The sequence below is a fragment of the Ahaetulla prasina genome, chromosome 1 (assembly GCF_028640845.1).
Source record: "Ahaetulla prasina isolate Xishuangbanna chromosome 1, ASM2864084v1, whole genome shotgun sequence".
NCBI lineage: Eukaryota > Metazoa > Chordata > Lepidosauria > Squamata > Colubridae > Ahaetulla > Ahaetulla prasina.
The window spans coordinates 244,303,030-244,321,827 of NC_080539.1; the positions used below are offsets into that span (position 1 = coordinate 244,303,030).

The 18,798-nt window shown below is 38.0% G+C and overlaps 1 protein-coding gene and 1 long non-coding RNA gene across 5 annotated transcripts in view; one reads left to right on the forward strand and one right to left on the reverse strand.

The window, feature by feature from the left end:
- Positions 1 to 442: 442 nt before the first annotated feature.
- Positions 443 to 18,798, forward strand: part of OSBPL11 (oxysterol binding protein like 11) — a 53,646-nt gene continuing 35,290 nt past the window's right edge. For 2 of the 4 annotated variants that reach the window (XM_058194959.1, XM_058194978.1), the window contains exon 1: positions 443 to 1,199. In XM_058194959.1, coding sequence (XP_058050942.1) covers positions 1,006 to 1,199 — 194 coding nt within the window. In that variant the 5' untranslated portion in view covers positions 443 to 1,005. The remainder of the gene's footprint in view (positions 1,200 to 18,798) is intronic. The other 2 variants (XM_058194968.1, XM_058194985.1) reach the window with 1 other exon arrangement.
- Positions 2,996 to 18,539, reverse strand: LOC131204107 (uncharacterized). The gene is made up of 3 exons (XR_009156536.1): positions 15,290 to 18,539; positions 5,766 to 5,820; positions 2,996 to 4,252 (listed from the first exon to the last, which is right to left on the reverse strand). It is a non-coding gene; the product is annotated as an uncharacterized LOC131204107 (long non-coding RNA).

The window sequence follows — 18,798 nt, forward strand, 5'->3', positions numbered from 1 at the left end:
CGCTCGCGCAGGGTGTGGGGGGGGGCGGGAAGCGTGGCGGACTCTGCCCTTAGCGAACATGGCGGCGCCGGCACCACTTTCCTTTTCTCAAGCGGTGCGGGGTGGGGTTTAAGGCTATAACCCGGAAGGGGTGGCGGCTTGGTGCTTGCTTGCTTGCTTGCTTCTTCTGGCTCGGGAAGAAGCAGCTCGGCCGAGCCGGGCTCTCTCTCTCGCTCTCTCTTTCCTTCCTTGGGTGGATCTGACTGGGAGGGCGTGAGGAGCGGGCTTCCTTGCCGGGCGGGGGAGGCGAAGGCGGAGCTGTTGCCCGAGGGCGAGAGCAACCCCCCCGGCCGCCTCTCGGTCTCCTTGCGCCAGGAGCATCCTTCTCCGGGCAGGGGCGAAGAAGAAGAGCCGCCGCCCTCCTCCTCCTCCTCCTCCTGTGGCTCCTGCCCAGCTCTCTCTCCTTCCTTGGGTGGATCTGACTGGGAGGGCATGAGGAGCGGGCTTCCTTGCCGGGCGGGGGAGGCGAAGGCGGAGCTGTTGCCCGAGGGCGAGAGCAACCCCCCCGGCCGCCTCTCGGTCTCCTTGCGCCAGGAGCATCCTTCTCCGGGCAGGGGCGAAGAAGAAGAGCCGCCGCCCTCCTCCTCCTCCTGTGGCTCCTGCCCAGCTCTCTCTCCCCTTCGCCTCCCCACACTTGTTTACCCGTCCCAGAGAACTCGGGCTACGCCTCCGCCTCGCTCCTGAGCGAAGTCTTCCCTTCCCCGCCATTGAAGGAAAAGAAACCAGTCTTGGGGTTTTCTTCTCCTCCTCCTCTCCTGGGACGACTTTCTCCCTCGAGGAAAAGTTTCCTTCCAGGCTGCTGCTCGCTTGCTGAGGATCGTGCCGTGTTTCTTTTGTTTTAAAATTGATGCCATTTTTGTCGCCTTCTGGCCTGCCCGGCTGTGGCCCTAGCGTGCAGCAGCCCTGCCTTGCCTCTTCCCGCCCCTCCGGTGGGCGGGGGTTGGCGGCTTCGTTTCTTCCTTTGCCATGCAAAGCGGGGAGCCCATGCCGGCAGCTACGGTGGTTACGGCGATGAAAGTGTCGGAGAGCGAAGGCAAGCTGGAGACTTTCCTCCCGGCCCAGAACTGCTCCAGCAAATGCAGCAGCAGCAGCAGCAGCAGCGTCGGCGGTGCGCTTAACAGCAGCCGAGGAGGAAGCGGCAGCAAAGTGTGGCAGTACAGGTAAGCTGTGCTTTCCACCGGAGCCAGGTGGGAACAGCAGTTTAGGAATCCCAATCCGGCTGGCTGGCTGGCTGGCTGTGATCTTGCTTTTGTAATCTGGGAGTGTGAGCGCAGGCACTTTTAATAAGAAATGGTGGCCATGCTTTGTCCCCTGCTCCCTTCAAAATCCTACTCAACGTTATAATTTATAGGCCATGCTCCCTTCAAAATCTTACAATTTATAGGTCATACGCTCCTTGACCGAACAATAAAGCCAGTGGAATGGCTTGCCTTCAGAAATTGGGGCGGGTGGAGGCTTTAAAAAAAGAAAGAAAGAAAGGCCGGAGAACCATTTGTCTGAAATGTCTGTGGGAGATTATCAGTCATATAGGTCATGGTTGTCCCAAAGGTGCTTTTTTGAGAGGCAACTGGACTTTCTGGTTTTTCTTTGAAGACGTTTGGCTTCTCATCTGGGAAGCTTCTTCAGCTCAGAAGAAAAAACACCTTCCGGACAATTGGTCTGAAATGGTAGAGAGGGTCTCTAGCTTGAGCAGGGGCTTGAAGCAGAAGACCTCGTCTGCATTATTCTTTTAAATTCATTACTTTGTGCTTTTCCAGATGGGGAGCTGTATTTTCAAAATCCTTTTCTCTGAGCCCCCAACAGGGGAAGTGTATTTTGAACCCTTCAATTTCCCCCACCGCCCACCCACCCCCGCTCGGTCATGTCCAATTTTCAGAGATGGGTCTGGACAACTGTTGTAGCTTTTTTGGCAAAGTTTTTCAGAATTGGGTTGCCATTGCCTCATTCCTTGGTCTGAGAGAAAGTTACTGAGTTCATAGTCACTCAGCTGACTTTGTGCCCAAGACTGGACTAGAACTCACGGTCTCCCAGTTTTTAGCCTGATGCATTAACCACTGCCACTAAACAGGCTCGTTTAACTTTCAAAGTTACCAGTACTTAGTAGGTCTGTATGTTTCAAAAATGAGATAATTAAAGCCAGTCACAAATGGTAAACAGATAAGCGAAAAGCTCTAGAGAAAGAGCAGTAGGACAAAGAGCTTTGATGAGCTTCCCATTTTTCAAAATGAGTTTGATTTAAAATGTCAGAACCATTACAGGAAGTAAAATGAATCCATTATAATCAGTTAACGCTTCTTGCTGTTATGTATAATTTTTTTTCTGCAGAAATGCCACTATTCAGAGAGAATACTTGTATAAATATGTTGAACTATGATACATGTTTAATATATTTGTAATCACAGTATGGGGTATTTAATTACTATATTATTAATTACTATTAATTACTATACAGACGCCAATATGGGATGATCTTTTGCCTTTCCATTGTAAGAGTCATAGATGTTATATAGTTAGGTGTGTTAATGAAAAATAAATGAAATAGCAGTTTATAAACCTATAAACTGTATGTATATTTTATGCTAAGTCACAGTTTCCTTTAGATAATAGAACAGTTGCTAAATTTACACATTGTGTGAACAGAACCAAGTTAATTTCTCTTGGTCATTATTCAGGGCAGCTAATCAGGGAGGTGTGATAGAACTGGAACTACTTCTTGAGTATATGTTTGTGAGTCACCGAATCTGGCACTGGAATTTTTGAAGTAGGTCAATGTGCCTGCTTTCAGCCAAAACTCGTTTTCAATCTGCATTGTATATATGTTTCATATAATCTGGTAAAATACAAATATATTTTTGTGTGATGGATTAAAAACAGAATGAGGAATTGTTCTTCCTTAGGAATAAAAGTCAGCTGGGTGACCTGGTCTACTCACTTTCTCTGGACCCAACACAGCTCATAAAGTTGTTGTGGGGAAAAATATTATTTGGTTTCTTGTATAGTACAAAATAAATAAGAGTATAATATATTTTTTCTATTTTGAATGCTATAGATATGCCAATATAAAGTGCAAGTTTTACTTGTTGCATTCACAAATGTGTATGTTCTTCAGTATTCTGTAATCTCACAGCTCTTTGGGGTATCAATTTATTTACTATTTCTCAAATTTTACCCAGTTTAAAATTTAGCTATTTCTATTAAACTTAAGCCAAAATGACTGAAACAAGTATTTGTAATTTGATTGTTATTCTACAGAGTGGGCATTTAAAATATGAACACATTAAAAATTCTACCAATAAAATATTTTCAGCTACCGGTTAACTTGTTTTAAAAATTTGAGATTTGTGTTAAGCAATCATTTTCTTTCCTTCTAAATATTAATATATAGCCTTTTCCTTGAAGAAAAGAAAGAAACTCTTGTCAATGTATGCCTTTTTATTTATTTCTAACTGTTAGGCTATTGACTAACGTAGCTGTACATAATATATCTCTCAACTTTTATCATGAAACAAAGCAGATACTTTAAAACACATAAAATATTTTTATGGAGTATTAAAGTAGCAATTAAAGCATGAAAATGAAGCCATCAACAATTAAAACGCTGTTAAAATATGTTTTTAAAGCCTTTTAAATAGACAACAAGGTTAGTTTCCTTACTTTAGTAGGGAGCGCATTTTAGACAAAAAAGGTGAGTGTAGAGAAGATGTAATTGAAAAGTTGATCATTTAACATTTATGGACACATACGAACCAATCTATTCCATTATGATTTATAATTTCATCAGAAGTTAAGTCAAATAAAATGGTTAAACAATCTAGACTTTAAATAGCTGGTAGGTTTGCCTGGCTTTTAAATCAATACTGTATGCATGTTAGTTGTAATTTCAAAAATACCTGTTCAATTAATTTCTAAATTGTAAGGTTACAGTTTTTAAGATTATAGTCATATCCATTGCTTGGTCCTACAAATCTAGCAAAATTTAATTCTGAATAAAAAGGAACAAGGTAATGTTAAGGCATGTCTACCTTTTCAGAGAATACATTATTCCCTCTGGGATTTTTTAGTTAGATTTGTTGTTTAAAATAGTGGTGAAAGAGTATTCATAGGAGATGTTGAAAAAATGCTGGGATATTGGTTATATTCTAATTTGATCTTTCTACAGCTTGTTGCTTGATTATTTGCTGTCAGGTTCCTCTTGATTCTTAGTAATCCATTTCTGCGTAAAATGGTTTGCAATATATAATCCAGGTTGCAGTATAGCATTTCTATGAACCATGATTCAACACAAATGGTAGAACTCAAAATTTACCTGCAATGGCCAAAATCTTACAACATTTTAATATTATTACCAGAAAACTTGTAAGATTTTGGATGAGTTTTATATTCCAAAGTTTTATGAATCTTCCAAGTTTTACGAGTCTCATGTGAGTATAATCATTTTTTTTAAAAAAATGGTCTTGTTTTTTACACCATAGACACAGAACAGGAGTCACATGGAACATCAGTAATGTTCAGACTACAGAATGGAAAGAGTTGTTTTATCTCATAAACTATGATTAAACAAACCATGGCTTGACACAATATCTGCATCATATGAAGCTATGTCAGTAATGGCAAATCTATGTTATATGTATCGTAGGTAGCAAGTCATAACATTGTGTGTCAGATGGGAATATTCACCAATATAATAATAATAATAATAATAATAATAATAATAATAATAATAATAATAATAATAATGATGTTTTAATTTGTATACCGCCCTTCTCCCGAAGAACTCAGGGCGGTGAACAGGCCATATCCAGTGACAATTATTCTTGAAAGCAGCCCCATTGTCTTGTTAGTTTAGAGGCTGTGTGAGAAAAATGTGACAGCCTTTGGATTCTCGGGTGTATGTGTGGGGGGATGGAATTGTTTCTCTTTGCTCAGAGTTGTGCATGTGTGGGGAGGGGGCGGCAGTGTCAAGTCAGGCATTTTCTGAATTTTTACCCACTGAGCCCAAAAGCTTCCTTATCACAAGTATAAGCTGTGTCAAGACATCCAGGAATGTAACAATGGTATTTTGTAACTGAACTTGCTTTCTAAAATCAACAACTCAACTGAAGACATGGCAGAAGTCAATGACATTTGGTTGACCATCTCTATATACAATACATTTTTTCATTTTAGTAGGCAGACATTCCCTCCTTGCTCTTAAAACCATAGCAACGTCTAGAAACATACTTACATAGATAAACACACTTTATCTATTTCAAAAAATATATCAGTTTTTAAAAGGAAAATGTTCCTAACATATAGCTCAGGCCTAGGAAAGGGTGGTGTCCAAAGAAGTAAAGAGAAAGTTATAGCAGTATCGGCTAAATTGTTACAGTTTTTTCATTGGCATCTGCTTAAAATGCTGTCTGCAGAATTTGCTAGACTGCAGACACTAGAAGGACACTATGTGTTTACTGCAGGCAACCATATATAAAAATACAGCCTTCCACCTCTACATGAACGGCTTGACAGTATACAGCCTGTGAATCTGTAAATTCCTTCTCTGCAGTAGGTTCAACTAGACATACATTTGCTTTAAAAGAATGCATAAGTGGTTCTTGAAGACAAAATACTGTAATGCAGATTTCTAGCTTTGCTCCTGTGATGCTTATAGTTGCATGGCTTGGTTTTTTTGCTACTATTTCTGATGAGCAGAAAGAATTGTTATTCCTGTATCTTAGATACGAACTGACCTTGACAAACGTTCTTGAACAGGTGAAGTTCTTAAATAGATGGTTTAGCTTGTGACTGAAAAGAAAAACAAAACAAAAGTAAGTTCTACAACTTAAAATGCTCAGTTTGTTCTCTTTAGTGGACAATGCATAGTACATGCAGTCCTCAACTTAATGACCACAGTTGAGCCCAAAATTTATGTTAGGCGAATTTTGCCCCATTTTATGACTTTTCTTGCTACTGCTATTAAGAGAACCACTGCAATTGTTAAGTTAGTAGCATGGTTGTTAAGTGAGTCTGGTTTACCCATCGATTTTGCTTGTCAGAAGGTCTCAAAAGATGATCACATGATCCCAGGGCACTGCAAGCGTCATAAATATGAGCCAGTTGGCAAGCATCTGAATTTTGATCATGTGACCACGAGGATGCAGCAGTCATAACTGAAAACTAGTCATGTCACGTTTTTCAATGCCATTGTAATTTTGAACAGTCACTAAATGAACTTTTGTAAGTCGAGGACTACCTGTATACAGGAATTGGGAAATGGCTTTGGGAAATGGCAGTATGTCAATGATACAACATAGATTTTCTACATAGAAGGCCCCAGTTTCAATCCCTTGCATATTTGGGTCAAGTAGGAATAACTTCGAACAGTCACTTCAGTTAATAAGCAAGATAGGGAAACTTCTGACTTACAAGACCTCCCCATTTAACCTAAGTAGAATTTCTCCTCTGCACACAGGTAGCCCTTTACAGGTAGGGATGCTGTAATGGTCGTAAATGTGAAAAATAGTTATAAGTCACTTTTTTCAGTCCATTGTAACTTCAAATGGTCACTAAATGAACTGTGGTATGTCAAGGACTACCTGTACTGATCAATGAGAAGAGACTCTGGTTTGGTCGTTTGTTTGTTTTCCCATCACCATATTGTCTGTGTGTAGCTTTGTCAAAGGCAGCCCAATTCTCCATGTATGGAGAAGAATAGAATGCTCTAAATCTAGAGGAAGTTTGGTTTTTTTAAATTCCATGGGCATATTGTTCTGTTTCTGTGAGTGCAAATAGAAAAAGTCCTTTCTCCTTACAAAGATAAAATATTGATTCAGCTGTGAAGAAAATGTTGTCTTGTTCTTGACAGTGAAATCACTGTTTCCTCATCAGTAGTTTGAAAGAAGCTTTGAACTAGACAGTGATTTCATGAAACATATGGGAGGTGTCCTGTGAGAAATATACCCCAAAACAGTTTTTCAAGTGGGGTTAAACTAACTGGACAGTAGTTTGACTCAACGTAAGGCATCTTCATATGATTGCATTCCCCATCTGGCTCTTTGAAATGTCCTTTGCCCCTGCTATCTGAAATTATGTGGAATGCTGGCAGTGCATATTAGAGGTAATATTTTGAGTCATTAAAATCTTCCAAAGAGATTGCTTCGTATCTGTATATTTCTCATTTACAAATGACTTGTTATTGAAAAATTGATGTTAACCTTGGAGATATGAAACATAGCAGGAAATATGTCACGGAAGAATCGTGTGGAGTCCATATTGATTTATGGCTAGATTATATAAGCTCTGCAAACGTGCCTATAAAAATTATTAGGCTCATGCATTCTTCTTTTTGTTCAGAGACAGAAAGAAAATAATAGATCTTCATAGTATGTAAAGGCTTCTGAAGTTGGGAGTACATGAGGAGAAAACGTACTTTTTATCTATTTCTTTTCTATCTTATACAAAACACCCTTTCTACTTTTTCTCATCTTGTAAGTCACTTATATAATAAGCGTTAGCTCTGAATACCAAATAATCCAATGTGCAGGTTCTCATTTTTCTCTCTCTCCCTATTCACTTCTCCTTCCCTAACACACAGAAATGGAAGAACAAACCAAATCACTTCATTATTTGTATAAATAGTTTCCTGGTTCATAACAGAGTGCTCATTTTTAAAATGTCCCTAAGGGTAGAAATGATAGTTGTGCATAAATTTACCATTTTAATGTAGGTTTATTTTAGCATTGGCATGGCCATCTCCAAAACAGCAAATAGAAATCTTATTGCACCTGAAAAGGGCAGTTTTTGAAAATTTTGAGAGGTTACAGTAAAAAGTTAAGGTGAAGGATTCCCCTGTCCAGTTGTGTCTGTCTTTAGGGGGTGATGCTCATCTCTGTTTCCTAGCCTAGGAGGGCTAGCGTTCTCCTTTCCATGGTCATGTGGCCAGCATGATACAGGTGCACGGAACGCTGTTACCTTCCCACTGAAGTGGTACAAATAATCTGCTTGCATTTGCCTACTTTTAAACTGCTAGGTGGACAGGAGCTAGGGCAAGAACTGGGGAGTTTACCCCATCACACAGTACTTTACTTTCAAACTTTCAGCTTTCCAGTTGACAGCCCAGCATCTTAACTGCTAGGTAGTTCTATTTAGTCAGAGATGATAACAGAGGTTAGTATGATTTCCAGACCAAAATCATGCTTACAAAAGATTAAGCATGTAGTAATCTACTATAGTTGTTTCCTTAGTTAGCTACCACCTACCATATTTTTCAGAGTAAAAGATGCTCTGGTTTATAAGATGCACCTACCTTTTTTGGTGAGAAAAACAAGAAAAAGAAATCTGCCTCTGCCTCCCAGCAATTTTGCCTCCTTGCAGCAAACAGTCTGCTTTACTTTCATTTTCATTTTCAGCATAGCTTGATTAGCGCAAGAAAAAAAAATCTGCTCCTAGCAATTTACTTCCTTGTAGCAAGCAGCAGAGGCCCATGCAAAATAGCTGAGAGTCAGGAGGCTGATCCAATCAATTTGTGCTAATTAGGCTGTGCTGAAGCTGAAACAAGCTGTTTTTTCTTGCTGCTTACTGCAAGGAGGTAAATTGCTGGGAGGCAGAGGCCAAAGAGTGGGGGCCAGTGGGTGGGCAGGGCTACATTCAGTGTATAAGAGGCACCTAAATTTTTCACTCCCTTTTGGGGGGAAAAAGGTGCATCTTATACTCCGAAAAATATGGTAACTAAAATCCAGTACTGAAATGCATTTTGAATCCTTATGTATAACTGACTTGTGTTACATTATTTAACAAAGGCTCTTTGGGATGAAATAAAAAGGAAAGAATAAAGCAGTGTCTTGGCTCCAAACAATTAGGCATAGCCTCATTTTGAGCAGAAGTTTGGATGGAAAAGGAAGAAAAGATCTCCATATGTATCAAACTGACTTCTATTTAACTGAAGGCTTGACATAGCTCTGCAGCTCTCCGAAGCAGCTGCAGTGGTGATGCCAGCGAATCCTACTAATGAGGCATTATCAATTTTTCAGTTTCTTAACTCTACGAGAATAAATAACTATCCATAGAATGTGATCTTCAGGTTGTATAACATTTAAAGTTACATTTCTGAGCAAAGATGCTTAGATATTTAGTAATTCAACCTCCATCTTATCTAGAGATGGAAGATATTTTCTGTTATCTTTTTACTTGCTTGGGTTATTTTTGCGTAACCAAACATAAGCAGAATTTGATAGCGTGCCTTAGATAAGTTTGAGAAGTGTAATGTGTTAACCATTCTTTTCTATCACAGAAGATAAACTTCTCACTGTCTGACTCTGCTGCCAGCTCCGCAGATGGACCACAACATTATTAATGAATATTAGTGATAATAGAGTTACTCAATACCACCTGGTTCAGAGATAGGATGCCTCTAAATAAAAATTGCTGGAAAAAACTAGTTGAATTGTAGCTTTGAATTCAGTTGTTTTTGGAGTTTCTCAGAAAAAAACATGCACGCCACCTTGGAAGGGTGGCTACCAGTGGTGGGATTCAAATAATTTAACAACCGGTTCTCTGCCCTAATGACCAGCTGAGTAGGTGTGGTTTGGTGGTCATGTGACCATGTGGGCGTGGCCAACTCAACCTCACTCATGTCGATGTGTGCTTCACCTTAGCTGTTACAATGTAATAAGGGTTAACCAGAGAGGCAGTTTCTGTAAGCAGGGCAATAAAGATTAGGCTAGAAACAACACCAGAATGTGCCCTTCCTGCCTTCCTTACAGGATTAGCCCTGTAAAGTGAAAAAACAAAAAACAAAATAAGATTTCTTCCAACACCCGGTTCTCTGAACTGCTTAGAAAGATAACAACCGGTTCTCCCAAATAGATGCGAACTGGCTGAATCCCACCACTGGTGGCTACTATTTATGGACTAGATAACCTTTGGACTGATTCAGCATATTGAAATTATACAGAATATAATAGAAACTATGGTTTCTTTTAACACGCTGTATGACATGGCATTGCATGGACAATTTCTGTGGAATCTGGATATTAAATAATGTTTATATGTTAGATTGATTGTTAGAACACAGAGAAGATTTCAGGGTTCTTACGCAACTTTCTCTACAGTATCCAAGAATCACATGAGAGATTTTGGTCGTTTTATAATTTTATATATTTAAAATAATTCAGCTTTATGTTACAGTAGAAAAAGACCACAATTAATCTAGCCCAGCCCATTGTATCACGCAGGAACCAACTGAATGCATTTGGGAAGCTCACAATTATTTTTTTACAGCAAGCTGTACATGTGCTGCTTATAATTCAGTAATAAACAGCAATCAGTATTGGAATTCATTGATCTGAAATAACTAGTCTGGGCCCTTTTAAAAACCATCCAGGCTGGCTGTTATTATTACAACTTAATTCCGTAGTTTAACACACAGTTTTATCTTGCTTAATTGCTAACATTTATTTAAATATAATTGCTGGATTGCTTTGCTCTATGCATCCTGACAAGCATTGCTCACTATTCTCAAAGCTGCAAACTTAGCCTGCAATAGATAATAAAGCTGAAGGAAGGCAAATCTCTGTAGGGGCGCTTAGACTGTTGAAGCTCATCTCTTTAATCTCAAGGAAGTACATTGAATGCCCTGTAACAATAGCTTTGGTTTGCATTGTTCTCCTCTAGCATTTTCTAGAGATTTTCTGGGAAACTGTCAAATCTGCTTTAAAGGCATCTAAATTGTTCCTTAACAGAATAAAGGCAAATGTTGTATGTAGGTACAGTGCATGCTGATGTTGTGAAAAATGGACAATAGTCCCATTCAAGAAATGTATGGATCATTCTCAATAATAGGAAGAAAGGAATTGGCAGTACAATAGATCTGGGTGAAACATAATCACAGTCAAAAGTAAGTATGTTAACTGGCATAAAAAGTTTGTGAAGAAGCATTTCCCTTTTTCCTCCTTGTTCATAATAAAAAAGGAAGAGTTAAGAAATCATGCTATCCTCGGTCCTAATGGCATCTGCTTGAAAGAGAAGGAGCTCAATTTCCTTTGGTGTGTGATCTTTCAATCATAGCCAGAAAAAGTCCATATACTGAGTCTACACATGATATATTTGGGATAAGCAGGAAACTATTTCAGTGAGGCTGCATTTGTACTACAGTTTAGTTTTTCAAGGGTGATTGGACCATGAGGAGGGAGTGAGCAGAAGTGGAAGAAAATAAACTATAGAATGGAGGACAAGCCAGCAATTTCATATCTAATGCAATAAATCAGAATGAACATAAAGCAGGAGTTAATACTAGATTTGAATATCAGTAAAGGAGAATATTTGTAGCTCAGGGTTGAAATGAGGTATGAATATATCGTAGGAACTGTTAATAAAGCTACTATCCATGAATTAATCTAAGGACCTGTAAAAGGTTTTAGCCCCAAACTATGAATTCCATGTTATACATGTATGGTGATATGTTGAAAAATATTATTTGTTTTAAATGAATCATTATTATTTTGCAAACAATAGAAAAAGCTTTAGGTACTTATTCCGTATCTCCATGTTATTTTTTCTACTTTTTTATGATTTTTGATTTTGAGAGAAAGGCTTTAAAATCGTTTTTTGAAAATATCTTTAAATTCTTATACAGAAGGATTTTGGATGACACCCCCCTTTTATTTTTTACCTCAAAATCATCTTCCAGATCAGATTTTCAGAATCGGACATGGTGAAATAGGTCTGTACCGTAGGTTTATTATGCTGAAACATTACGATACTATTTTATTTTCATTTCCTTTTCTAACAGTACTCCATAAAGTGGAATGCACATCTTTTTTTTTAATTGTTGTAAAATTTATATTATGCAATTATCTATGACTATGACAAAATATCTTCCTTTGGATTCACAATCAGTAAATCCAAACCTGGCAGGATTATTTTCCTCCTGTGCATGTTTTCTTTGGTCTCAAAGAAATAAATAGAAAGCTGGAATAGACGCTTCTTTAGAGGAATACGAAAATTGAAACCTTCACAAGAAGATTGTCATATGCGTGTGTGTTTTAATGTTGTAAATCATATATGTGATCAATTGAAAACAACTAGGGTGTGTGCTTTTCAGGAGATGGCATATATAAATATTTTTAACCCTAAATTTCATTAATACAGGCCAGACGTGGTGAATTGGCATGCCTGGTCTAAGAAAATAGTATAGATATTATGGATGTAACTGAAACCTGGTGGAATTGAGAAAATCAGTGGGTACCTGATAACAAACTCTGTAGGAAATATAGGAAGGACATAGGGGAGAATATTAATAAACATGTGGATAATGGCAAGTTAGTAGACACATATTTTTTTTAAAAAGCCTATGATAAAATCCCTCATCAAATACTTTTCAGTGAATTTAACAACCACGAAATAAAAAGCAGATCCTCTTTAAGTAAGCAATTGGCTGAAGCATAACAAACAATGAATAGGTGTACAGGTAGTCCTTAATTTACAACCACAATTGAGCCCAATAGTTGGTAACATGGTTCTAAAGTGAATTTTGCTTCCCATCGACTTTGCCAGTCAGAAGGTTGCAAAAGGTGATCGATCACATGACCCCAGGACACTGCAACTGTTATACATGCCAGTTGCCAAGTGTCCAAATTTGATCCTGTGATCACAGGGATGCTGCAATGGTTGTAAGTGTGAAAAATGGTCACAAGTCACTTTTCTCAGTGCTGTTGTATCTTTGAATGGTCACTAAAGAAATGGTTGTAAATTGAGGACTATCTGTAGAGGAGCTGTGGTGGCACAGTGGTTAGAATGCAGTACTGCAGGCTACTTCTGTCTGCCAGCTGCCTGCAGTTTGGCAGTTTGATTCTCACCCGATTCAGTCTTCCATCTTTCCAAGGTGGGTAAAATGATGACCCACATTGTTGGGGGCTTATTCTGTAAACCGCTTAGAAAGGGCTGTGAAGAATCTAAGTGTTATTGCTAAATGGATTTTTTTTCACAATGGAGGGATCTAACTAGTAGGGAGTTCTGTCGCAGGGCAAGTGTTTTTTAACATATTGATAAATGATCTAGAATTGGAGATAATTAGTAGAATAACCAAACTTACTGATGACAGTTGTTCAAAGTGGTAAAAAAGATCTCTGCATATTAGGGGGTCATAATGGCAGAAGTTGTTCTCAGTGAGCAAATGAAAAGTGGTGCATGTAGATCCCAAATATCCTAACTACTCATACAGGTTAATTGGGTCAGAGAAAGCAGAGACTGATGAGGAAAGAGATGTTGGAGTTATGGTAAACAGTTCGATAAGGGTGCCAATAAAGTGTGCATCCACTGTAAAAAAAAAAAGGCCAATAGTGTGTTAGGCATAATAAGAAATTGTACTGGAAATACAGATGCCATTATCGTAATGCCCTTATATAAATCAATTATGTGACCACATCTGGAATATAGTGTGCTGTTCTGGTCAATGCATCTCGAAAAAGATATAGTGGAATTGGACAAGGTTCAGAGGAAGGCAGAGAGGATCGTGGGCAGTGGTGGGCTGCCCCCGGTTTGGGCCAGTTTTATAGAACCGGTAGTAAAACTGGTGGGAGGCTTCACTCACTGGTCCAAACGTCATCAAAACTCTTCTGCGCATGCACAGAAGAGCTTACGCGCGTGGGCACGATGAGAACCGATAGTAAAGGTAAGTAGAACCCACCCCCTGATCGTGGGGTTACAGCAGCTTCCCATGAGGAATGCTTATGACAATTGGGATGTTTAGTCTAAAAAGAAAGAAAATGAAAGGAGACAGGATTCAAGGGTACAAAATTAGACACGTAGTGGATAACATGAACAAAGAGAAACTATTTCTCCTTTTTCCAAAATATTAGAACCAAAGGCTAACCCATTTTTTTAGGCAATTTATCATTCAGGTTTGGAATTTGTTACCGTTAGACGATTACTTTCAAAAAGCTTTTGTCTCGCTTCAGAAACGGGTTTGACCAAGTCATGGAAATCATGATGGGAATATGACTGCTTCTGCATCCATTTGCTGGGATACTCGGAGGCTTCTTTCTGCAGTTGGTTGGCCACTGTGAAATGTGTTAGACTAGATGGGCCAGGGGGTCAAATCCTGCGGGGCACTGTGTACATATTGTTATGTTCTTACCCAGTACATAGGATTGTGCAAGTATTAATAATTGGACTGATGCAGATTGAACTTTTGAAGTTTTGCCAAAGAATCCATTAAACTGAGAGCTTTTGATCTTCTGATGAGTAAGGTGATTTGTATATAAAATTTGCGGTAGCTTTCTTTCTTTTATGCTTTTAAAAATAGCTAGACTTTCTCCATGGCTGCTTTTTTTATTTGTACCATTTGCCCTGTGTACCGTGCTGTGTTCCAATGTTGATTTAGAAACGCTCCTATTGGATCTCATCTGTGCAAATTATTGAATATCTTTATTTGTTTCCATGATTAATTTTGGAGGTATTTCATTTTCCAAATCATTAATATAGCATCATAGCATTTCTGATTTATTTGGTCAGTAGAAGTTAGTATAGGAATGGAAACAAATGTAGAGATGAGTTTGATAAAGGAATGGATGAGCCATTAAGGGCCGAGAAATGGTAATTCAGTCTTAGGAAAATGGGGGGGGGGGATCAAAAATAACCCCAGTTTGATTCTGATTGGTGTAAGATCCGGCTGAGAAAAACTTTGAGAGGCTTTCCAAATGGATGTTACCCTTTTGAGGTAGACAAGGTGAGGAAATCCTCACAACTGCAAGGATTCCAGGAATCAACTGCTACATTATTGTTGCAGGTTATAACAAGAATCTTGAAAGCTTGTCAGAGTTTCTAGGTGCCTCATTTTATATCAGAATCAAGGCAGGCTTATACATTCCTTTACCAAGGTTATCTCTGCATTCCTTTCCAGGATAAGACTGGGCAGGCTGTCCCTTGGATCTACAACTCCTGTCAGCCAAAGCAACATTGACAGTGCCAAGGAATGATAAGGATTCTGACTCAGAATATTTGAAGGACATCCCTAGATTAAGGAATAAAATGCCATCCTATTTATACGCTGCATAAAATTTTGTTTTTTTGATCTTTACAATTTTTAAATCAGCTTCCTATTTGCAAGTAGGTCAGCTGATAACGGAAAAATAATAGTGATCTTAAGTATGATCCAACTTTTATGATGAATAGTTTAAGACTTTAGATAGACACAAGTTCCTGACAGCCTGTGCCACAATATTACTATATAAAGGTTCTTTGTTTTTTAACAAAGAATAACTTTAAGAATACTCACCTGTTTATTTTGTGTTGAGGCAGACATGGTTGAATCCTCTCTGCTTGCTTTCTACTTTCCAGTTTTGCTAATTTTTCTGTGCTACTTCTCTGAAATTAGCTTATAGTTGGTTAGTCGGATGCATTGTGACATCAACAAGAAAGCTGCCAATCAATGAGGTGCTCCCTCCTCCAGTTTCATTAGATTTCAGTTCTGACGATGTATTGGTTGAAATGCTTCTGTAATTATCTGGGTGTTGTTCTTGAGAGAGTATTTTTTAGAAAATTTAGTTTCAGCTCTGCACCCCCCCCCCCCCCGGCCACATGGCTCATATAGTACAGGAGACATCAAAGGAATTAAGCATTTTTTAAAAAATATGCAAGCATTCAGTGAATCAATATAGTTGTGTATAAAATGTATAATGAATAATTTGATTCCCATGAAATAAGAATTCTTTGCATTCTACAGAGATAATTGAAATTCAAAGAGAGTAATTGGCTCTCTTTGTGGAGGGGCCTGCCCGCTGGAATGACCCCCGCCCCATGTAAGGGGCCAAATCCGTTGGTGTTACTAAAACATTATCAGCCTGGAGGTTTCCTTTGGCATCAGGACTGGGATGATGGGAATCCTGTCCAGAGGTGGTTTAACACTTGCACGTTCCTGCTTGCCAATTACTTGCCAATTAAAGGTGCTTTCATTTAAATTGCAGTGTTTGTTTTTAGTTATTTTGGATATTGTAAGCCATCCAGAGTCAGAATGTTTATGGTGGATGTACATATAAATAAATAATTAGCCTCTGAAACTAATTCTACAATATTTTAATCAGGATTTGAATTTAATCACATTTGAGTCTGTAGAAAAGACTCTTTGTCTTCTCTGTAGGATTCTGTGTAGGATTTTAATTAAGTGAAAGTCCCGCATAGCTGATTATGAAAGCCATTTATGTGTTTAAATGGGATTAACTGTGGACAGTAGCAAATGCAGTACCATGTTTACAGTTTTTCAGCCCTGATGTCAGCACGAATGAGCTTTGACAGAAGAAATAATTTTAGAACCGAAATTCAGATTTCAGCCAAGCAGCAAAAGTTTCAAAAGCACAATTTCTTAGAATTGTTTACACTACTGACATTAAATTATTCCTGCAGCAGGCAAGATTCCATTTCATCTCAGGATTATTCTATGGAGAACAAAAAATCAGAGCAGGTCCTCCTTCCTTTCTGCCCCAGATATATTATCACCTGCTTCCTGATTTATGATATACTTTCATTCTACTGAGCATAGGCAATTAATTTGGTCTTCTTCATCATTCATACATTTCTCACTTTCTACATGAATTATTCTGAAATAATTCCTTCGAATAGGTGCACAATCAGCAATCAATCTGTGAATTCAAAGGCATTATTACATAAAAAGATATTGTATATGGAGAGCAGATACCAAAAATAAATATATTGTTTCAGAAATTATGACAAAGTGGCTCTTGCTGCCTTCTGGGAGGACATTCCTAGGTATCTGGAATCTATCATTTGGGTTATTCAAGAAAGTTTTGATGTATTTCTTCATTATTAAGTAATTTAAAATGAGTCATATTTCTGAATCCTTTCATGCCTTTCAGTTATTCACATATATTGTACATTATTCTGAGAGACAGATCTGTGACATAGACTTCTGAATGAAAAATAGGTTAAATTGGCATTTAGCAGGCATTTTCAAGTAATTATTGCAGTTGCTTGTTTCAGAGGCCTGTTTCCAATTTATTGATTTATTTTGTTGAAAAGCCTAGTAAAATACGGTATCTCCATTCATAGCTATTAACTTTAAAATAATTTTATATAACTCGCTGTTGATATGTAGATATAATGACATGATTAAATCTCTTTGCTGGAATAGTTTCTCAGACTATTTAAGGTACTTACATAGAGCAGGAAATAATGATAACTGAGATTTGTAAGACTCATTTGTAGTTTCTGATTTCTAAAATTTCCTTCAGGTGTAGCTCTACTAGGAGTGCTAATCTGTTAAGGGGCTTAGGTGTTTCTGAGATTGGCTTTAATTCTTTGAAATCCCCTCTTTATGTAAGGCCCCAAGTTCTAGTTGTGGAGAACTAGTTAAAAAAAATAGTAATGTCCTCAATTTCCTAGAGGAATGCAAGCTTCTTGCATGTGATGCAGGAATATTTGTTCTTTGTGGTCTACTGAGCAGAAATTAATTTTGTGTATTTTGAAGTGTATGTGTGTGTTAAAATTTTTCAGGGATACCTATCTTTCTTTCCACTTGTAGGCACCTTGTGATTGTTAATAATTGCTATTCCACTAGATGGCAGCATCTAACTGGCTTTGAACTCGAATGGCAAACCACTTCTCTATTGCTGCCCCGAAGGGGACAAACTTTGTTTGAGGGAGACTTTAATATAATTCCTATGAAACAGTGCAAAGACGGATGCTGTGCATCAATCATATAGGAGGACATACATAACATGGAGTAGATCTGCTCTGTGATGCACGTATTTTAGTGAGGGGTTCTTGGTGTTCTCTTGGTTGGTGAGCTTAGTTGTTTTCTTGTAGACGTTTCATTACTCAATATATGTAACATAAGTGCCAGTTATTGGCACCTATTTTAGTTACTCATTTTGGCTGCTAGTTGCATTTGGAAATTTGTTTGGTAGGGAGAATTTGCATATTTATAACATGCCTTTAAAGGGGAAGTGTAATAGTTACCGTATAAAGCATTGGTGTACAAATGTCCTCCCTATGTATTGCTTAGTATATTTTTTCCTAGTATATTTTCTTGTAGTTCTGCTTAACTTCTATTTAAGTGGGCATACCACAAAGCAAACACCATTTTTATTTTCTATGGGCGTTTATGAGGGAAAGGGCATTTTTGGAAATAAATAAAGGTGATCGAAAACTGGAATCTTTTTTTTTTTTCATTAAATGTTGCTTTAAAACTAAGGGTTTTTTTCATATTAAAAAACAGATTGGTATACCAAGAAAAGTTAGAGGTGGCACACAAAGCAAAATAAAACTCTTCAATTATGTTGATGATATATGATAGATACTCAGGAGTCCAAAAAGTGTGTATCGTTTCAAAATTTTAAATGTACTTTCCCTTAATTAATAGTGGCCAGTGATTTATTTGTATAGTTCAGTTTTAAAGATATTCTTTTAACCTTAATCAACTTCCATTTTCATAATGAATAATAGTTAAAGAGCCCAAAAACCTTTCCTTAAGGTTGAAAGCTGAAGGTTATTTAGTAATTTAATCTTTAATATTGAAGCTATATAAACAAGAGGTGTCCAATAATTTATTACTGATTCCAGTAGTTTATGCATCAGTAATGTGGGTCCCAGTTTTCAGATTGGTAGATTATTTAAAGCATCTCAGTTCTAAATCAATTCTCCAAAGACAAACAAGGAGCAAGAGGTTGCAGGAATTTCTGTTTTAAAAGTCATTTGAGATTTGTGCTGAGTTACGAAGTCTCTTCTATTACTCTATCAAATATGAAATTACGCAACATGTATGTGAGATAT